The 22,851-nt window shown below is 37.3% G+C and overlaps 2 protein-coding genes across 4 annotated transcripts in view; one reads left to right on the top strand and one right to left on the bottom strand.

The window, feature by feature from the left end:
• The window catches only part of LOC134544043 (aurora kinase B-like), a 37,206-nt gene that overhangs the window by 5,290 nt on the left and 9,065 nt on the right, over positions 1-22,851 (top strand). For all 3 annotated transcript variants that reach the window (XM_063388448.1, XM_063388447.1, XM_063388446.1), the window contains exons 2-5: positions 5,460-5,586; positions 12,686-13,327; positions 13,414-13,599; positions 14,195-14,329. In XM_063388448.1, coding sequence (XP_063244518.1) covers positions 5,465-5,586; positions 12,686-13,327; positions 13,414-13,599; positions 14,195-14,329 — 1,085 coding nt within the window. In that variant the 5' untranslated portion in view covers positions 5,460-5,464. The remainder of the gene's footprint in view (positions 1-5,459; positions 5,587-12,685; positions 13,328-13,413; positions 13,600-14,194; positions 14,330-22,851) is intronic.
• LOC134529442 (uncharacterized) lies at positions 9,602-11,494 on the bottom strand. Its single transcript, XM_063363545.1, has 2 exons — positions 11,435-11,494; positions 9,602-11,316 (listed from the first exon to the last, which is right to left on the bottom strand). Exon 2 carries the CDS (start codon positions 11,084-11,086, stop codon positions 9,857-9,859), a length of 1,230 nt encoding a protein of 409 aa, XP_063219615.1. The 5' UTR covers positions 11,087-11,316; positions 11,435-11,494; the 3' UTR covers positions 9,602-9,856.

Genomic DNA, 22,851 nt, shown 5'->3' with positions numbered 1-22,851 from the left:
ATTGACTTCAATATGTGTTTACACTTGACACCAAATTGCATGCAATAAGTATCTGATATAGTGGAATAAATGTCAGACACTTATTGCAGGAGTTCAAGTTTTTCCTTGGACAATAGGTCTCAGGTTGGTCAGCATTTACACTTGAGACAAGAAAGTAGTGCAATATGTATTGCGATACTCACATATGTATACAATATTTAATGTCAGTCATGTTTTCTGTTGTGTTATACACCTAACCATGCTCAAGATTGTCTTCATTTCCATTTATCGTGGTGACCATTACACCGCATTGTTGAGGGGCAGAATATTTTTCAGGGAAAAAATGTCGGAACTTGGAGTCTTGCTGGTTTGCAGCGATCGTAGACTCGTTCACAATGTTCTTCAGGGTAATCAAGTCCCCGGAATGTTGAAGAGTCTCTGGAACTTGGAGTCCTTGCTGCCCTTGCTTGCTGGTTTGCCGCTATCGTAGACGCGTCCCTCACTGCCTCTGCATCCCTCTGTGATGGCACACCAGAAGTTAATTGGGCTCTGGGGTGGTCATGTCCTAACATAGATGTCACCGTCTTCTGTGACAGTGGTTGGCACCCTGAGTCACACTGTCTCATCTCTTGTGAACTCAATTTCACGGTTCCCCTTGTTTTCTGACCCAGACGATGCTGTAGTTGGTCGTTACGCCAATGTTCATGACCTTGCTCGTCCTGCACTCTGTATATCAAATTCCCTTCACTTGCAATCACGCAGCCTGCTACCCACTTTGGCTCATGCAAATAGTTACGAAGCCAGACTGCGTCACCAGAAACAAACTGGCGAGCTTGGTAGCTGTTGGTTGCTGGAGCTCGTGCAATGTCCTGATTGTCTTCTTGTGCACTCGGATGCATTTGAATCAAAATGGTCTCCAGGTGCCGATTCATCAGCATTTCTGCAGGAGTCTTAAGGTTTTCCAAACAAGAGGTTGTGCGTAAGTACAACAACAACATATGTGCCAAGCGTACTCTCCAATCACTTTGGGCTAGCTTCCTCAGTTTCTGCTTCACCGTTTGTACTGTACGTTCAGCCTTTCCGTTGCTTGAAGGATGATATGGTGGTAAAAATACCATCCAGATACCATTTCTCTTTATAAATGTTGGTACTTCTTGTGATCTGAAGGATGTCCCATTGTGTGCTACTACCACATCGGGCAAGCCATGGCAACTAAACATGTCCCGTAATTCGTGTACAATTGTCGCAGCCGACATACTATTTACCCACCTAACTTCTGACCTCTTTGACAATGCATCTACAACAACTAAAAAGATAATTTTCTGGAATGGTCCAGGAAAGTCAATATGCAGTCGTGACCATAGCTTCTCTGGGGCTGGCCATGATACCATCTTCAACTTGGGGGGGATTGTTGTGACAACTTTGACAACACATTCCCTTACTACTTCCTCAATTCTTGCATTTAGCTTGGGCCACCAAAAATAGCTTTTGGCAACTGCTTTCATGTGGACCATGCCATTATAGTTTGCATGGAGCATCTTTATCATCACTGATCATAAGGGGGTTGGAATAATTACCCTAGGTCTCCATATCAAACACAGACAGCTCATCTTGCCTAGCATAATAAGGTTGCAAGTCTCCATCTTAATGCCGGTTGGCCATCCATTCTGTACATATTTCATCACCTGAGCTAACACAGAATCTTGTTTTGTTTCTGCAGCCACTCTGAAGGGGTCAAAAAGTGGCTCCGGCAAATCTTCAAGCATTAGTACATCACATGGTGCTGGGACTGTAAATTCCTGACTGAGCAGGGGCAACCTGCTAAGAGCATGAGCATGACTAATTTCTGATCCGGCCCTATATTCTAGTTCATAATCATGCATGGCCAGCATCAGACTCCAACGTAGTAATCGAGGAGAAAGTGTATCTGGAATAAGTTTCGCAGGATGCATTAGTCTTAGGAGGGGCTTGTGGTCTGTTACAATTTTAAAATGTCTACCCAAAAGATAATAAAGATCACTGCGAGAGCTTCCTTATCCAATTGAGAGTAGTTGCGCTCACACTGTTGCAATGTTCTGGAACCAAATGCCACAGGAGCCTCTACCCCATTCCCTAGCTCATGAGCTAGAACTGCTCCAACCCCGTACTCTTGACGCATCACAAGTAAGGATCAAAGGCTTGCCAAGATCATAGTGAGTAAGGACCTGATCTGACTGCAACAGTTGCTTTGCTCTCTCAAAGGCATAGCTGTGTCTTTTCGTCCACTGCCATGGAGTCCCTTTATCAAGTAGTCGATACAATGGTTCCAATACTTCAGATCTGTTCTTTAAGTATCTTTCATAGAAATTTAAAAGCCCAAGGAATGCCTGTATATCTTTCTTATTTCTTGGCTCTGTTGCACTTCAACTTTACTCTTCAATGGGTGAATGCCCCTCCCATCAACTTTATGTCCCAGAAATTGCACAGAGACAACTGCAAAAACACACTTAGACTTTTTTAGTTTGAGCCCTGTCTTTTATAATCGCACCAGGACCTCGTGGATATGGTCCCAATGTTCCTGTGCATCACTACCCGTTATTAAAATGTCATCCAACAAAACTACATTCCTGGCACTCCTGCGAGCAGTGTGACCATCAGGCGTTGGAAAATAGCTGGCCCGCTACTAACTCCGAAAGGTAGTCTTCTTACCTTGAAGAGTCCCTTCATTGTGTTGACTGTGAGCAGCTCTGCTGTAGCATCATCAACTGTGACCTGCAGGTAGGCTTCCTCCAAGTGAAGTTTTGTATAAACTTGACCGCCTTGAAGCATAGCAAAAGCCTCTGTGAGTGTGGGCAATGGATGTTGCTGACACACTGTTTAGTGTGCTCTTGTAATCGCCACACAACCTGACCGAACCATCACTTTTGATGATTGGCACCACTGGTGTAGCCCACCTTGAGAAATACACTGGTTAAAATACACTTTGCTGCACTAGACGGTTTATTTATGCACTTACCCTTTCCCTCAGTGCAAAAGATACAGGTCTACACTTCCGAAAAATTGGACTGCTTCCTGGATGAATGGTGATGGACACCTCTGGTCCCATATATCTCCCCAACTTCTCTGTCTGAAATATATAAGGGTGCTGGGTCATTAACCTATTGAAATGTACATCTTGAAGTTGGTGCAGCCGTACAAGTTCAATTCCTAGCTGCTCTAACCAATCACGACCCATCAAGCTGGGCATATTTCCTTACACCACTAATAGCTCAAACGATACCATCTTCCCATCTTTTGTTTCCACTTCTACCTCCTTCACGTCCTATACTTCTAAGTGCTCTTGAGACCAAGTACGTAACATAATCCTTACCTTTTTTAAGGGAGGCTCATGAGGCCACAGAGATTTAAACGTCTGCCAACTGATGATGGAGTTACCTGCCCCAGTATCGATTTCCATGGTAAGAGGTCTTCCGTCTAGGTACTCTTCCATACACAAAAGCTTCAACCGATTTGTTTCCTGTATATTATTTAAAGGATATGCAACATTGTCTGCTGGTGTGTCCGTTTGCAAATGCTGCACTTCACGGAATTTTCTGCGGGGCTGATCTTTCCCTGTTGCGTCCGTAGCAGGTTGACATTTCTTTTTCGTGATGCACCCATGCACAATATGCTCCCGGTTCTTACAAAATTGGCAAACTGTCCTGACATGGTAGTACTTATCTGCCAAGTGGTTTCCGTTGCATTGCCAACAATGCTGGGTAATAACAGCCTCTGTGTCCGTTTTAGTGGCTAATTTCTCAATTTGCTTTCTTCTAGTTCCTGTGGGTTATTCCTTAGAGTCATGGCTTTGTCCTGTGTAAATTCTATTTATCTCTTCACCCCGATGCTCAGTCGTAGCACTTCTCAAGTTTGCCATGTTTTTCCCAGTCGCTTCTGCTGCCATTGCAATTTACACTGCATCTTTAAATGTGAGCTTGTCTTTAGCTAGTAGAACATGTTGAACCACTCAGTCCCTCACTCCACACACGAGCCAATCCTGCAAAATTTGTTCCAAGTTGGGAAAATTACAGCGTGTGCTCAACCGCCTCAGCTCTGCCACATAAACGGTGATAATCTCTCCTTGTTGATCTCTGCGGAGAAACTTGAAAGTTTCCACTATTTCGCTGGGCTTCGTAAGCACATCTCCCAGCGACACAGCATCCGTGGATTATGGAGACAAAACAGATGTAACCAGATTGTACAATTCCGCATCGCACACTGTAAAAAACGCTGCCAGTTATGTCTCATTATCTGTAATTTTATTCGCGACAAATAAATTTCAAGCCTTTCACGGTATGATTTCCACGACTCTCGTTCGTGCACAAACTCACCCACCGAACCAATAAAACCCGCCATGTTTGCGTTTCTGTTTGTTCCAAATTATTTATCCTCCATGCCAATGTTGTGTTCTACCTTAACCATGCTCAAGATTGTCTTCATTTCCATTTATCGTGGTGACTCACACTGCATCCATTTTCTGTGCAGCCCGGATGTACACAACACACAAGTCATTCACCATGTTGCCACATATACACACCCTAGCTACCAACTTAATCTACTTAAATACTTTACTCAAACCCATCAGTCTCAATACATAACATTTACGCTGGTAATAATAGTGTCAGATAGATATTGTGTAATATAGGTGTCTAGTGTAATGAGCCTTTACTGAAATATTACTCTGGTGTTTCTGTCATTATCCTGATATTTAGAACAGAATTTTTCCACATTCTAATGCTAATTTTAAAGCAGGTTTTGCAATGATGGGGAAAGAATTAGTTTCTTAATGCATTGGACTTCGATTTGTGGAAAACAGTAGATTTCACAAGAACTTAATTTTTCCTACCCTTTAAACAATCTTTGTGAACAAAGAAAATTACTACTGTTGTCAGATTATTCATGAATAATTTTTTACTGCCATTGTTTGCAAAAACCTCAGTAGCCTCATCACTGTACAGTTAATGCTGGAATATGCAGTATTACCTCTCTTTTGCACAGGTTTTCAAAACAAATTTTTTTTGGCCCTAAATTAATTATCAAAAAATTAACTTAAATGTCATATGCCGTTCTGTTAAACCAAGACCCAGCAAAGCACTTCTTGTAATTGTGTGTCGATGATTACATGAAGGGCAAACCTGAAGGATTGTCACTTTTGTTCTAAACATATACTTTGGCACTAATTTTTGCTTTGAGGTACTCTGTACTATAAGGTCTTGGAGATGTAGCTTTCAAGATTATTTATGAAAGAGATTTGTTTCATTTTCTGTACATTTAAAGAAATTCACTAGTTTGTTGATATGGTGCAGTGTGTTATAATATAGAGTTTTCTGTGAGAAAAGAAAGGAAATTTGCTTGGTAAATATGCTTGTTTGATTTTTTAAGTAACCCTAGACAATTATATATTGGTAATAGATTTTCAGTTGAAAAAATGTATTTGCGGATGACCTTTTGTGTTTTTGTAGAAACTATGGACGGAAAAGAGAATAAAGTGCGAACACAGGCTGTTAAAATGGGTGTTAGTTCTGCTCTGATGGGAAGAGGCCACCCCATTAAGAAACCACAGTCAGCAACTCAAGAATGCAGCAAAATGTATGTATATATACATGGACATAAAAAAGTGCTATTTTTTAACAGCTTATTAGGAATTTCATCTTGTTTCTAGTTGTTACAAAATTTTTTAAATTTGTAAAGACATTTAAATTTTGTGGGTTCAGTGACCTGTGCTGCCGTGGTGTCTTAAGCCTTAGTCATTTGTTCAGTGGCTGTTCTGCTTGAGAGAAGACATTTTTTAATCTGAATGGCCTGAACGTGATTCGGCAGAGCAGTTACTTCTGGTTTGTAACTGGATTAGGCTATCTTGAGGCATGTTGGATCAACTTTCCATTTGAAGACGTCGCAGTAACACACAAGTACTTGAGTTTTATCTTGTATCGGCAAAATTTCCAGGTCTCTACACATTTGATTACCTATCATTGTGTCTGGTCTGGGTATTTTAATCATATTTTATGTAGCCTAATTTGGCATATTTACTACCCAAACTTACCTTCTTTGTTTACAGGCTTTGCAGGCTGTAATTTTTTTATAATACATTTCTTTTTTTTAGGGCTCAATACTTCTGTATTACCTACTTTCCTTGCTGCAAAAATTACTTTTGAATATAATATTGGAGTGAGTTGAGTAAACTATCAAAGAGGCAATTTTGCAGTTGGCAAACTTTACTTTCTAATTATGTGCCTACAAGGGTGACCCAATGGGTGCTGCCATCTTGATGTTAAATTAGTGTACTATTAACCCTGGTAATGATAGAACTTGAGCCAAAGATTCTTTGGGAGAAAAGCTGTTTAAAAAGAAGATTGGATGGACTTATCTTCCCACCTCCAAAGCCAGACCTTTCATCTTGAAATGAAAGGAGTTTCCTTTTCTTGTCTGCCTTCTAAATGACCAGTAATCTATAAAGAAATCAAAACATTATATATTGCAATTTTGCTGAGTGTAATACAGTAATGGACAGTGCAGAGCTGAAATATTATGGTAACCCTGGAACATTATGAGATTTTCCATCTGTAATCATACAGCAGCTCTCAACACTTCCAGCACGATAAACTGTCCGTTGTTGGGGCCAGACATATATTTCAAAATAATGCTTGTCATTTTCTTCCCAGGATTTTGATCATTTGTTTAGTTTTGAGATTTATGGTTTCCATAAATACGACAATATTTATTGGTTTGATCATATACACTGACGACACCTGGTTCTCTGACCCCTGTTGCGAGTGATTCCCTGTCGTGACAAGAGCGCCGGCCAGCCTAAAACTCAGAGAGTGAACGGGTTCTCACCTTGTGGCTTACAACAGGGGGCCAGGACAACAGCGACCCCTCGAGCTGTCGGCTGCTCGAGACGCCATTTAGTTTGGTCTATGTATGTCCGTAGTTCTGTCTATGTCGTTAAGGCACTGGCTGCTAAATGGCGAACCACTCACGAGTCGCTAGTGGTTAAGCGCGGAGCAGCACTCAGACGCGTCCGTCGCGGATGAGAGGCGAGCTACGATTGACTCCCACGCACCGGCGCACGGCGAGCGGGAAGCAGGGGAGGGCGACGCACGATATGCGTGGGAGACAGTACGCGGTCCGGGTCAGATTGCACTGTCATTTATCACACCAGCCGCCGCGCTCGGGTGTGCTCACCACTCGAAGCACCACTCAACACTTTTTTACACTCATGCCCGGACCAGAAGGCTATGGGCAACAGCGGGCCTAGGGACCAGGATAGACACGACAGCTGTCGTCAACACCTATATCTCTCTTTTGCTTACGTTGAAAAATGTTAACTGTAGCCAACAGACAATTTTTAGCTTGAATTATTATTGAGGGTAAATTTATGTGATTTCATTATATCCTTTTTCTTTGTCTACTGTATGAGTCTGTGCCTACATTTCCCAAGCATGGATTGATTTTCTTAAAATTTGAAATTAAAAGTTTTGTGTAATAAATTTTAAAATATCATGGATTCTGTTTAGATAGGTTAGCGACCATTAGCTTTAGAGCAGTTGTGTGTGACAAACTCATGGCCCACAGGCCATTTATGGCTTGCCAGGACCAATGTAGTGATCTGCTACACTCACTTCTTGACTGCTAATTAAGTGAAATCAAACAGGATACTACATTTGTGCAAATTTTTGAGTTGTAAAATATACTTTTCAGTTACTATCATGAGAGGTGTTATTTCACTTTTGTATTGCTCACTTGATTCCAATTATGTTCTAATACACACTAAAATTGCTTAAAATCAGGAAGTTTGGTAACAGTTCAGATCTTGAGCTAGCTCTACATGGTCTGACTACATGCATAAACACTTGAAGAATAATTAATTTACTTTTCAAATTTAGTTAAATTGTTGCTCTAATTTTATGATGAAAATAAAGTCTCATGGAAACCTAATTGATTTTAACTGCTTCTTATTTCTCCTTAAAGAAAATCCACAATGGCTGCCATTTTCCGACCATGAAAAACATGCATGATGAAAATGCAAAACTCATTGCACAAAACAACTTCACTGGCTCAATACACAAATTTATTGTTTGTTTGGTAATGAAAGTTGAAAAATTTCAAGCTATTCGTAAGGAAATCCAGTTGTTGCTTACTACTTGCTATACACACTGAAGGACTCAGTCCTTGGTAAGATGACTGTGTTAAGCTATCATCGTTGTAGATTGCTACCTACGACTATGGAAAAAATTTCTAGTAAAAAGTTCCAAAAAAGTAAGAAGGCAGATTATTTACTCAATGCAGTCCAGACCTTAGCCATTAAATTCTCTGCCTTTACTTCATATAATTTTATTTGAGAGACCTCTCAGTACCTCTTTTGAGCCTCTGCCCGACAGTGACCTTTTGGAGTAACTTGAACAGACGCTGACTAACATTGCTGCCCTTCCTTGAGAAAGATAACCGCTAACCAATCACAAAAATACATATAAAAATACCAGCCAATCCTGTCACATGGCAACACTACCTTTTTCTCACACCCAACGAACTTGTCTCTCTCCAACACATACATAACTGATACAACATTTACATCAGTCCAAATACAATAAAATCATTAGTAATAAGCATGTCTAGAACAGAACTACTTAGAAAATATGAATAAATCAGCATATTTTTGTGCATTTTGGTACAAAAATAAAGCTAAATAAATTATATTCAATGCATTTAAAATAATAATAGATAACATTTTTGTAATATGAGTTTTATCAAATTTCATATTGATTTCATGTTTTTATTTTTATTTCGGTGCTTTTCAATGTTATATGTTGTATTGACATGTTTTGTGGTGTTATTTCAGTTTTATCTCAATTCACCATATAATATTATCCCTACTCATAGAGGGAAAAAAAATATTCTGTTTATTTTAGAACTTATTCCTAATTTTTTAAAGGTAAAATAATTTACTAGACTGCTGTTACTTCGGTAATTACTTTGATAACACAGGGAAACAAAATTTTTGTTGATTGGTAGAAACCATTGTTTTTTACTAATTTGGGAGTGCTGATTTCATATCTGAAGTTAGTTTTTCTCTGTAAGCTACAGTTTTTTTACAAACAGGTTTTAAAAAAATTTTCACATAATGTAAAATGTTCAAAATATTTCACTTCTATTTAAACCTGCAAATGTTTGCTATTATCTTGGAACACCATCATAGTGATTTATTTTGTACATTTGCACATAAAAAACACGCAGTTGTACACTGTTTTTTACAAACAGTTTTTTAATTTTTTTTACATAATGTAAAATGTTCAAAATTTTTATCTTTCATTAAAACCTACAAATGTTTGTTATTATCTTGGAACACCATCATAGTGATTAATTTGGTACATTTACACAAAAACATGCAATTGCATATGGTTTTTTTACAAACAGCTTTTAAATTTTTTTTACATAATGTAAAATGTTATTTTAAACCTATAATTGTTTCTTATTATCTTGTAACACCATCATAGTGATTTATTTTTACATTTACAAACAAAAACATGCAATTGCATAAACACATGCATACAGTTTTGGAATGAAAAAACTTAAATGCTCTTATTTTAAGCATAAATATCGCATAAAGGACTGTCAGGTTCTAATCGGGCAATAATTTGCGCTTGTAGCTTTTGCGTTTGTGAATTTGCTTGGGACAATCTCGTTTGATACTCCAGCAGTAGTCAGCCATCATATTCCTGTCCCATCGCCCTTGGTAACGCTGTTCCATCGTCTTCAGGTCTTTATGGAAACGTTCTCCCTGCTCATTGCTAACAGACCCAAGGTTTTCAGGGAATTGATTCAGGAAGTGCATCTTAATGCTCATGTTGCAACCAAGATCTCAAAATGCAATTAACATCCTTTGAACCAAAACTTCATAGTTTTCTGCTTTTTTGTTACCAAGGAAGTTTTTCATAACTTCTACAAAAGACACCCATGCTGCTCTCTCCTTTTCATCCATCTTCATGACAAATTCCTCGTCACGCTCAAGGGCCCTAATTTGAGGTCCATCAAACACACCTGCTTTTATTTTCTCGTATGACAGACAAGGGAAAGCAGAAACAATGTGTTTGAAACAATCACTTTCAGTATGCAATGCCTTTATGAATTGCTTCATCAACCCAAGCTTGATGTGAAGCGGGGGGAAGACGTTTCTGTCTTGGCTAACAATAGGTTCATTTACAATATTTGGCATACCTACTTCCAGAGTTTTACGTAGGGGCCACTCCTTTTGTTTCCATTGTTTCTCTTGAGCACGGCTATCCCACATGCAAAGGTAGCAAGGATATTTTGTGAACCCTTTCTGTTGTCCAAGGAGGAAGTTCACCATTTTAAGATCCACACAAATGATCCAGTTATGGTCATGGTAATTAAGTAAGCTGATCATTGATTTAACATCATTGTATTCTTCTCGCACATGAACTGAATGACCAATTGAAACTGCTCCATAAATATTCCCATTGTGCAATATAACACATTTCAGACTGCGCTTAGAGCTATCAAGAAAGAGGTGCCTTTCTGTTGAACTATAAGAGGTAAAACCTAACAGACTAAGAAGACCTTTGATATCATGGCAGTACACAAAGTGCCTGTCTTCAGAAAAGAATTTGACAAAAATTTGTTCCTGCTTTCTGAAATAAGAAACTTTAGCTGAGCGTTGAAGTAGATCCTTCTCTTGTAGCCTGGAAGCTAATAACTCAGCTGCTTTCTTAGAGAGGTCCAGATCACGCACTAAGTTGTTCAATTCAGATTGACTAAACTGATCGGGGGTTAATGACTGTCTGGAGTCAGAAGAAGATCCATCAGATTCTGCAACCATTTTGTCATACATCTGATCAAAAGCCTCTTGATCACTTTCGCTTTCTTCGTCCTCAAAAGAAACAAAACCATTGAAAACCGGAACCGGGAGTGTGTGAGAGTGTGGGACAGGTCGTATTGCTGACGGAATACTGGGATATAAAATACCATGCCTGTTTTTCTTGCAGACACCCTTAGTATTGGTCAGGCAAAAATAGCAATCGCTAATGTGGTCATTTGGTTCTCGCCAAACCATGGGAACACCAAAAGACATGCCTTTCGTCCAGTCACGAAGCGTTTATTCACAGTTATGACACACAATATGCGGAGCCCATTTTTTGTCTTGATCGCCTAGTGGAACCTTAAAATATTTTGCGTACACACGTCTGACAAATGATGAAATATTGTGTCTTTGACGTTTAAGTGTGTAACAGCCACATATGTAACAGAAGGCATTAGGACTATTTAAACATTTATGCCGACTTGAGGAGGCCATTATCCAGTCTGAAAAGAACATCATAGTGATATATGTTAATATTTAAGATAATAAAATTATTAATTTTTCATTACTTTAAATTTTATACAAATATAATTATAATAATATTTGTAAACCATTAATTACCTTGTATTTATGTTAAATATACGAGTAGTAGTCCTCTAACTTAAAGGTAAGATTATAAATCTGTAAAAAAAAAAAAAAAAAAAAAAAAATTGTATTGCATGAAATCTATAGCATGCACAAGAAAACCGATTTCATATTTGGATTCAGCAGTACCTAAATACATAGAATCATTTGAAAAATCTCATGCAACAGACAACAAAAAAAAAATTTCTCTGTGTAATAGGAGTAGATTTTCATGAACCATCTATTTGCTCTAAATAAGTAGTTTAATATCATTAGTTCTGTGATCTATCTTGTTGGTAGGATTTATGTTTCTGTGTTTTTTTTTAATGTGAAGCACAACACACATGAAAGATATTTGTCATTTATAAAACACAAACATTGATAAAAATTACTTAATAATAAACAAAACCCTCTTATACAACTAAATAGACTGTCTGTATATAATGTAGTTGGACAAGATGTCTCTTGCATAGGGGTCTCTGTTTACATGTGATTAATACAAAAGTGGGCTTTCAAGGAATCCCATACGCATCTCGCATGTTGTACCAACTCTTCCGCTTAGTAAGGTGAAAATGCGTAAAGTAAGTCACCATTGTACTTTTATTTCAAGGCGCACTACACTAATACAAATACTCTATAACCATTAAAATGTCCTGAAGGTGTGTATCTGGTTTAGTTGGGAGAGACTGTATCATGCTACGCTCAACTTGTAGCGATGCAGAAAGTGCAGCAGACACACCGGCATTTGGTAGCAGGATGTGCGGCGGTGTTAGTTTTTGTAGGTATGCTATTCATTAAATTACACGACAATATTGAACACATTAATAATTATAAGTATAAAACACTAGTAATGGCAAAATTACTTTAAAATAAACACAACCCTGATTATTAAACATGTACAACTAAATAGTGAAAATAAAAAATTACAAATTATGTAAATATAGGTTTGACGGTACCATCTAAAAGTTATTAATCAAGCAGAAACATTATTTAATTAAAATATCATTATAACATAAATACTAACGCAAATACATAAAAACGCAGTTTGAACAGCCACTTGCTCACAAGCTGTGGTCAACACAATGGTCTAGTGACATGACACATCAAGCTTGAGGAATGGCATAAACAATGTCATTTCCTTGCAGAAAAGATCACATGTCAGTTTGAAATATTTGTGAATTGTTACATTTATAAGTCTGCCTAAGCCATCCTGTGTGTGCTAACTATTTTTAATGTACTGATTACCAGGTTGATCTCTGGTACTAGATGCGTCTCCCAAGCATCGCAACTGCATCTGATGCACAAGAAACAACAGCACATTCTCACGTCTGTTGGCCACGTGAAGAACGTGGAGCCGGCAGATGGGGTCAGACCTGTGTTGCAGTCTGTGGAACCCATTGTAAATAACTGCAAGACTGCAGTTAATGTGCCCACTAGCAGTGCTGTGAGGACTTTGCCCCCTGGCACCAGGGCTGTGCCGTCGAGGGTGGCACCAACCAGCAACTGTGGAGGTCCTAAAGTCTCTCAGGCTAGCAGTGCTCAGAGGAAGAGCGTGCCGATGAGGAGCCGACCGACCACCAGTGGTTCTGACAAGCATGCTTCAAGCGTGGTTCTGGTGAGTGGCGATGCTGTTTCCAGAGTCTTGGATCATGTTTCCTCGACCACAGGCGTATCTGTTCAGCCATGTTCTGGTAGCGAGACTGCACACATCAAACCACCAACAGACCCAGTTTCTGCAGCGACTGTTGCGACTAAAACATGTACTGAAACTGCCAAAAGCATAGAGATGCAAAGCTCAGATGTTCTGAAGCCTCTTACGTCCGAATGCATAGTGCCTCGCAAAAACTTCAGTGGTGATACAAATGGATCTGCTACAGCTGCCAAATCTATGTAAGCTAATCAACTAGTATGTAGTTGTATGCTTTTGGTTATTACAATATACAGTGCTTGAAATAACTCTTGTTTGTTGTTTTTAGGTGGAGCTTGATGGACTTTGAGATAGGTAGACCACTCGGCAAGGGTAAATTCGGTAATGTGTATCTAGCGAGAGAGAAAAGTTCCAAGTTTGTTGTTGCTTTGAAAGTGATATTCAAATCACACATACAGAAAGCAAATGTGGAACATCAACTCCAGAGAGAAATAGAAATTCAGTCCCATCTGAGGTAAGTTTTTCGCAACTTTAACTAAATTTGAATTTAATTTTTTTTTACTGCCAAACATGAGTTAAAAGTACAATATAACAAGACAAAAAAAAATAACCTTAGTCCCTGCTCGTAGGAGTGGAAAATGAATTGATAGAATAATTGTTTCTTAAAACATATATGTCACTCTATAAATATATTAGAGTCCTGCTAATCAAACTAGTTGGAGCCGAGACCTGTTCGGATTATTGTATTTTCAAATTAGCCCAATAATTGCTGTAATGCAACAGTGTACAGTAAAATACATCCCTCTCATCATAATTAGTTATCATGTAACACAGCCTATAACATTATTACAAGCACTGAATTACTAAACATGTTGATAATACAGCAAGAATAGTTTTTCAAATACAAATAATTCAAGTTTTCAGATAATGAGGTTCGGATTAGCGGGACTCAGCGTTAACACATTCATTAGGTTTGTAGACATTAAAATTTAATGTGTCTGCCACAATTTCCAAATCAGTACTTGATGTGTTAGTTTGGTCTTTCGTAAATTAAAGATTTTTAAGGATACGGTTAATTTGTCAGATTGTGATAATTTTTTTTTGTGCAGGCATGAAAACATTTTGAGATTATTTGGCTACTTTCATGATGACACGCGTGTCTACATTATTTTAGAATATGCACCAAAAGGTGAAGTATTCAAAGAGCTACGTGCCCAGCCAAATGGAAGATTTGATGAAAAAAGGTAAAATAATAGAACATATAATTTAATTGAATCATTAATATCCTAACATGTGAAAGCTAATTTATAAAATATTTCTCTTAGGAAGTATAATAATAAGGATACAATATTGTTTTATGTTAAGAGAGTTTTAGTGATTTTTTAGTTTTTACAAAATCATTGGTTCTTAGACCCCAAAACCATTGTAAACTCTTACATAGCTGCCAACTCTCACGATTTTGGCGTGAGGCTCACTATTTCCAGGTATATGTCACGCCCTCATGATTGAACATCTCTTCCTCACGATTTTTCATATTTTTAATATACCTTGTATGTTTTCGTGTCAATAGGTTGTAACTGTATCGATACAATCGTATCGCACTAGATTGGTCGGAGATAGATCGCTTGCGACCTCGGTTCGAGATCAAATAACTTTGACCTGTTGCTTTTGATCGTTAATGTCGGCCGTGGTTGTTTGTAGTTGTTTTGTTGGTTATGTAGTGGATTGGCGTATATATTCTTTGTTTATGTGGTTATGATGTCGCAGCAGTGCGGCGTGAAGAAGCACTACAAAACAACTTTCAACAAGTTATATGCAGAAGAGTTTCCGCACATCATATTGTCTCGTAAAGGTGAAAACTATGCGTATTGTGTTGCATGCCGTTGTGATTTTTCACTCGCACATGCTGGCAGAAACGACTTGTTTAAACACTGCCAAACAAAAAAACGTTAAGTGCATTGATTCAAATAAGAAGTTGAATTATGTTTCTGATACGTCTGAGAACCCAAAATTCGTGCAGAATGTTTATTGATGTCTTTTATTGTGGAACACAATTTGCCTATAACTTGTGCTGATCACACGGGCTTGTTGTTCAGGAAAATGCTCCCGGACAGCGAAATTGCAAAAAAAAATGCAGCTGCGCAAGAACGAAGACATCAGCTATAATTGCAGAAATGGAAGAGGAAACTCATGCAACTAATGTTGAGATCTTGAAAAGTGAAGTTTTTTCAGTGGCGACAGATAGAAGCAATCAGGGTGTTGCAAAGCTGTATCCTATCGTGGTTACTTTCTACAACAAAGAAACATATGCAATGGTGAGTAATCTGTTGTCTGTCCCAGTTTTAGAGGGTTATTCGACTGGTTTAAATATTGGCAACCTTCTCCTTAGAGATTTGAAAGAAAATGGTATCCCTCTTTCTAACTGTCTAGCTCTAAGTGCAGATAACGCACCAGTGATGATTGGTAACAAAAGTGGTGTGGCTAGTGTCCTGCAAGTGCAGATAACACACCAGTGATTATTGGTAACAAAAGTGGCGTGGCTAGTGTCCTGCAAGTGCAGATAACACCAGTGATGATTGGTAACAAAAGTGGCGTGGCTAGTGTCCAGCAAGTGCAGATAACACACAAGTGATTATTGGTAACAAAAGTGGCGTGGCTAGTGTCCTGCAAGTGCAGATAACACCAGTGACTATTGGTAACAAAAGTGGTGTGACTAGTGTCCTGAAGCAAGAAATGCCAAATTTGTTATTGGATGCCCTTGTCACCTAATAGATTTAGCTGCTGAAAAAGCTGCAGCTTGTATCCCTAATAAAATTGATGAGATGTTAGTAGATAATTTTTATTATTTACAAAAGAGTGAAAAACGCAAAGAACAACTAAAACAGTTCCAGAAATTACATGACACAGATGTAGCTTAAGATATTGAAACATGTGTGCACATGTTGGTTGTCGCTGGGAAGGTGTTTGGGACGGTTAGTGGAACAGTGGCAGCCACTTACAAGTTTCTTCTTGGAAGAAACAAAGTCTAATTGTAGAAATGAGGGAACTGCCAGTTTGCAGAGCTATAAAATTCCTAAACTTGAACTTTTTCAAGGAGGTAGGCCTAAGTCTGATTCACAGTCCACATAATATATATGGGTCATTATGTTCTGCCTGAAACTGACAAACCATCATCAAAGAAGAAAAGACAGGTGGACTCTTCTGCAACTGTCGTGAAGAAACCCAGGCGTGATTGCACTATGATAGGTAATTTAAAGAAGCAGAATATTACGCCTACTACCTCTACAAAAAAATTACAATTTGAACATTTCTCCAGGGAAGAAAGAATTTTCATGTTCATGTCATCAGACCTCTCCAAAACATTTATTTATTTGTCCTGAATGTTATACCAGTTTTTGAAAACTCAAATACTTTATTGCAATCAGCTGAACCCCTTATTCATGTTCTGAAGTGTTTTGACAGATTTGTTTCAAAATTTGATTGCCAGATTTGTTATTGCATCTGTATGCACATATTATATTCTTGATGTGGATTATCATAATAAAACTAATCAGAAAGATGATTCAGATTTGGTGATAGGTAGTGCAGCCCACAAATTGTTAGAGAAACTGGATCAGAAACAAAAAGAAATATTTTTTCCTTCAGTTAGAAAATACTAAATGTCTACTTGTGATTACATGTTGCTCAATTTCCACTGAAAAGTGACATATTGACACACGCAGAAGTGGCAGATATGAACTCTATTTGTACTGCGTCTTCTGCTTCTTTCTGCAGTCTAAGGTTCTTTGTTGAAAAGTTTCCCAGCATTGTGGTGAAGAATGATGACCAATATGTGGATTCAGAAGTAGAATCATTGGAAACAGAGTTTTGCTCTTTTCAGGTGCAAGAGATTCCAGAAGAGGTGGCAAAACAGAGCAGAATGGATACGAAGTGATCATTGGTTGGGCTAAATAAAAAATCCAGACAATACTTTAAAATATGACAGACTTTCCAGGGCAATGCTTGCCATTCTCTGTATCCCACACAGCAATGCAGAGTGTGAAAGGATGTTTTCACAAATTTAAAAAAAAAAAAAAAAAAAAAAAAAACCAATTCAGAGCATCAATGTGTGATGCAACTCTAGAAAAACTGGTCAAACTGAAATAATCAAAGGGAGGACTTTGTTATGAACATAATTTTAATGCAAATTTTTTAAAGAAGGTTAAATCTTCAAACTTGCATGTCATTCAAGAAGTGAAAATTATCTGCATTTAATTTGTAGGCCCATACATGTGCTGAAATACTAACCCAACCTAAATTTCCAATTTCATAATCAAATTTAGTTTAAAGTTACATTATTATTTGTACATAAGGAGGTTTTTTCTAACAAATTACAAATGTAACCGAGTTAAAATAACATTAATTTGTGTGCAGACCTACGTGTGAACTGTGAATGTTTCCATTTATGATCTTCTAATGTTGGTAAGCTGTTTGCATTTGTTTCTATTGATTGTTGGAAAGATTGAACAATTATCAGAACGCCTTACGTAGTTAACTATAAATATGTCCACTGCAATTTCTCCGGCTTGGTCGCGGACTAGGACACCACGTGACCTAAAAGACACGTCGTTTTGTTTTAAATGTCCTAAATAGAACTTAAGTTATTGTGTTAAAAAGTCGGCTACTCGTAGTAGGCCTCTAGGAAACAGAAAAAAAGTTTAAGTATTAACTGAGTCTATGGATGTCATAGGATCAGTTAGTACCATCTGATGAACACTTCGAGGTGTGATGGCTGTTTCCTACCCGGGTGGTGTTTTGAGAGAGGCCAGCATTGGTGAGGTTATCATGGCGACCGGGAGCCTCGGAATTACCGTTAGGCATCAAACAATTATGTGAAGGAACAAGTAACGTAACTAAAGCCTTCATACTCTTAATAATAATTTTTCAGTATTTATGCTGAATTAATAAATATTACATGGCTACATATTTATTAGTTAAGTCCAAATGTGAATAGCCCACGTGAGGGTTCTTTCCGAAGGTTTGCGCTTGGCACTGCATGCTACTTTGAAAACACATACACTTGAAGGATTGGAATAAAGATATAACGAAAAATGGCCATTATTAACTATGTAATTAATAATAGGGGTACCTGGCATAGATTCTAAGCATGTCTCTTGCGGGGCGGACTTTGCACACACGCACGTACACACGTTGGCAGGTGGTTTGAAATGCCCCCGAGGCCATAGAGGGTGTTGGCATTGAATATATTTAATGTATAGAAGTCGCGAGCCCAAGTTAAATTTTCTGGCCGGTTTCGCAGAAGAATTGTTGTAGGAAGCTCCGTCGCAGTGATCGCTCCAATCGCTGGGTATCGACAGCGTATGCCCCTAGCGGTCTTAGGACGTACTACGTTAACCAGCCAAGCCATGCCACCACCCTTCACCCTCCCATATACAGGAAGCTGGTATCAGCACCGTTGGGCGACCTTGAAGAGAAGTATTCCTTACCACTGCCTTTGAGAGCCACGAAACCCCGGGAGAAGACAGTTACTGGGTTCACTGTATGGAGGGATTGTGTACCCTAGTAATGTGAAAATTAGCTCCTAAGAACTTTGTACCAAGCCTACAGTCTGTGTTGAGTTTAAAATATGATTTAATTAAAAAGTTAAATACCTACTTATTTTAACTTTATTTCGTATTGATAATTTTATAATGTCAAACATTCTGAAGGGTAAGAAATGTGCGTATACAGGGGTTGTCAGAATACGAGGATCAGTTCACGCACATCAATGTTCCGTTTTCCAGTTAGAGACAAGGACAGCTCAGTTGTGAATTATAACTTGCCAATTTTGTTTTGCATTATTTATCAGATGCTGTGTAAAAAATGTTGACGCGAGTATGCGAGGAAAGTCCTAATTATTTAATATGAATTTGTAAAGTAATTCTTTTCGATTATATTTAAAATATTCATGTTTTAATTACTTAAAAAACTAATTCAATTACAGCAATCACATATTTTCAATTTCATCATTTTCATTAAAAACCGAGTGAACGCTAGTTAATTTTCGATGTAAATTTTAATAACTGCAAATTTTTAGCCAAGTATTATTACCCATATTATGTTTCACATAAAATGCATTTTTTTGGCAAGCATTTCAACAAAAATTTTAAGATCGAATGCAAAATTTGCTAAAGAAATATCTTAACAATTAATTATTTGTGAGTAGATAGACTGCAGCTGCATTAATTTTTTTTGTTTATTACTTTACAATATTAAGATGTTGCTTAATGATCGCTGTCGAAAAACATCATATGAAAAATTTTGCGTTTATTTACCAATCTGAGAACATACTTTGTAAGTGGATTAGTGTAAGAAAAACATAAGTTCGAACTTTTGTTTTTTACAAAACTAAAAACAAAAACATGGTAAAAATAGGTCCACACAACCACCTCAGTACTTTTTTTTAAAGTAGATAAAATGTTTAAAATGCATTGAATTCTACCTTTATTATCTAAGATATGAACAATTTTTCTTTAAATTACAAAATATATTATTATGTATCCAGAAAAAAAAAATTAAAATGGAAGGCACTTATATTGAGATTCTAAAAAGTAGGTACTCATTTAAACACGAGGTGTTATAGCCCAGTCAAAGTATATTATGTACTCAAATTCAATCCAATGTTTATGATTTTGTGTTACAATTGTTCAGTGGTCTGCATGAAATGTCACATCAGCAGTCCTGATAAATAGGAAATGATAATGTAATTGACATATTTTGGGCAAATGAATGAATCAGTTCCACTTGTCGTCTATATGACTGTGTAGTAAGAATCCACCATTAAGAACAAAGTCAGCGTTCTCCAAGTCCAAATTCTCCCTTGTCACCTCAAACATGTACAGGGTTACTTTCTTGGTTTTGCGTATCCCAGCTTCGTCAAAGAGAGCTAAAGGAAATGGAGCCAACTAATACTGCATATACAACATGACCAAGTCATCCTATTTTTCTTTACTTATCGTTATCCTCTGGAAAACTAACAAATGATCAATAAATTATCTTTTAAAAAATTTGTGCAGTGGGAGTGCATGACTTGATGTAAGCTTTTGGACATATGCCATTGCTAAGCACCTGTGTTTTCATACCATGTGCGTCTCTGCCTGAGGACGGGAGCAGATAGCAGTTCCCGAAACGTCGCTTGTTTCTGTTTTGGAAAACTATTGTGTTTGTTTCGTCTTTTCGTTTTGTTGTGTTTTTGTCTCGTTTCAACGGTTGTGCTGAATTTTTTTGAGGTTCAATTCATCATTTGTGGTTTTTTTTTCATTCTCTTAGTCCATTTTTCATTGTTTTTCTTTGTTGGCCATATTCCTGTTATGGAATATTATGTGATGTATATATCCTATTGACAACAGCAATTTTTTTCTTAATTTGATTTTTGTCTTCTGATTTTTTGTAGTTTTCTTCTACAGACATACATGTGCTTAGCAATGGCGTATGTCCAAAAGCTTACATAAAGTCAAATGAGCTATTTCAATTGAAAGAAATAGTGTAGCTAATATTCGACAGACGGAGAGCTTGATCTTTTCGTGACAATGCTTGATTAGAATTTTTCCAACATTACTATGTATTGATTGCTTGCCAAACACTATAGCATTGTAATAGGTAACTGTGGCATCCCCTACTGGTCCAGTTGCTATATACATGATTTGCTGTAATCCAGGTAATGGTGGGTGATTTTCAAACTAAGCAGAGATCTTATAATAATCTGTGGCATCCGTACTTCTTCGAGATTGTCAGAAATCAAGTTGTTCAAAGATATAAAATGAATACTGCAAAACTCTTCAATGATGAGCAGATGTAGTTGCAGTCATCTCCAATGTCCACTCGCTCAAGAAATTATCAGTGAATCCTTGTCCTCTTGTAAGGCTCCCAACAATTTTCATGTTACGCATTTAAGTCTGTTCTGTGGTCTGTCTGACCAAATGCTATCAGTTCTTTTCTTTGAGAAGTAACCCTGATATGCAAAAATTTTGAATTCTGGGGCCATCATGAACTCTAGCTTAAACATGTCTTGTAAAGTCAAGTAACAGGATTTGGCATAAGAGAGGCACGGTTCACAAATATATAGGTCAGTTGCTACGGGAAAAAGGTTTAAGATAAAAAAAAATTAAGTGAGACTATCTCAAACAATATTGGAAATATGAAAAAAGTGAAAAGAAACTTTTTATAGGACTACCTCAGTTTGGATTTCTAAACCGGCGGAATAAATCGTATCCCCTCGCGACTTCTATACATTTTATTAAAAACATTTTCTTTTAGGGTTCATCATTTACGAGATATTTCTTAAAAAATAAAAAACAAAAAACAGATGCCTTTTTTTATAATTCTTTCTAGTTTCTGACTCTAGCTCACTTCCTATTCATCAGGACTTTTGATTTTAATTTCCCTGGACATTACTAAATACATATACAGTGTAACAAAAACATCTGATTTAATTCAAGTATGAGAGAAATTTAGCATATTTTGACTGGGCTATTCCTTCATTAGAACTAATGCTAGTTTGAAAGCTTTCAAGAAATGTTTCTGACAAATAATCTGTCCTGACATTTGACAGTTGATTATTCCTCTGCGTTTTACACTATCATAATTTTAGATATTTCACAGATGCTGAAACAAACACGTACATTTTCGAATGAGTCATTGATTTATAAACTTCTCTCTATACGTGTCAGTAATTGCACATGTATAAGTTGTTTGCTAAAGCTCAACAATTAAATATTTTACATTAGTTAATGTTATAAAAAAGAGTACTTAATAATGAGATTATTTCAATTAACTTAAAAAATAGCGCGGTATGAAGAATTATTTATGCATTGCAGCATTCTAAAATTGTTGTTAATGAAGTTTAAAATTAAATTTTATTGGCAAAACATAATGCAACAACACTGTCATTTGTGTTTAAATATTAAAATTAAAATTTGTGTATAGCATCAACATAATACATTTAAGAAATATTTTTTTCTCTTCTTAGATGTCTGGAATGGATTTTGAGGAGTGGACATGACAAGCTTTTGGAACTTCCAGATAGTTCATTAACACATTACATAATATGCGCCGATCATTTTGGTACCAACCATTTCAAAAATGAACCGAAGAACTCTATGAATTATTTTTCAATTCCTAATATGCACAATGCCAGTACAGAAGAAATTTTTGAAAATGAAGGAACAGTCAAGACTGCTGAATGTGAAGAGGCAATACACAAAGGTCATAAATCAGAAAATATTGTCTGCATGATGCCTAAATACGTCCTACTTCTTTCATCGACACGGAAATAGCAGCATCGCTTGGTAGTAATGATAAGAATAATCAGCCTACCACACTGCCAACCACTGATGATACGCCTAGGAAAATACGACTTAAGGCCAAGCTTCGAAAGAAAGCATTGCTGCTTAGAAGCAAACTTTAAGGAAATGAAAGGCAAACTTGCCGAATTTACTAGTCTAGGAAGAGAAACTTGAAATGATGGCGTGCCAGACGTTGCGGTATGTCTGAGGCAGCAATCTTTGAGGGTGATTAGCAACTGAAGGCCTGGTGTTCTGTCGAGGTATTCATATAAAACTTAGCGTCTGCTAAGGAGAATCATCCTGATTGGCCACCCAAAGGAACAAATCACAGTTTGGCTTTGAACGTTGTTTTATTTCTACATTTTTAGTTACAAATATTGCTGTATCAGGCGGAAACATAAAAAAAAAAAACCTTTCAAATGTCTCTCTGGAAAAATGTAGTT

This window comes from Bacillus rossius, chromosome 1, assembly GCF_032445375.1.
Source record: "Bacillus rossius redtenbacheri isolate Brsri chromosome 1, Brsri_v3, whole genome shotgun sequence".
Taxonomy (NCBI): Eukaryota; Metazoa; Arthropoda; class Insecta; order Phasmatodea; family Bacillidae; genus Bacillus; species Bacillus rossius.
This window is presented reverse-complemented; position numbering and strand designations above follow the sequence as displayed.

Coding starts and splice junctions, on each gene's coding strand:
- LOC134529442 (XM_063363545.1), bottom strand. CDS start 11,086: ATGTCTTTTGGTGTTCCCATGGTTTGGCGAGAACCAAATGACCACATT.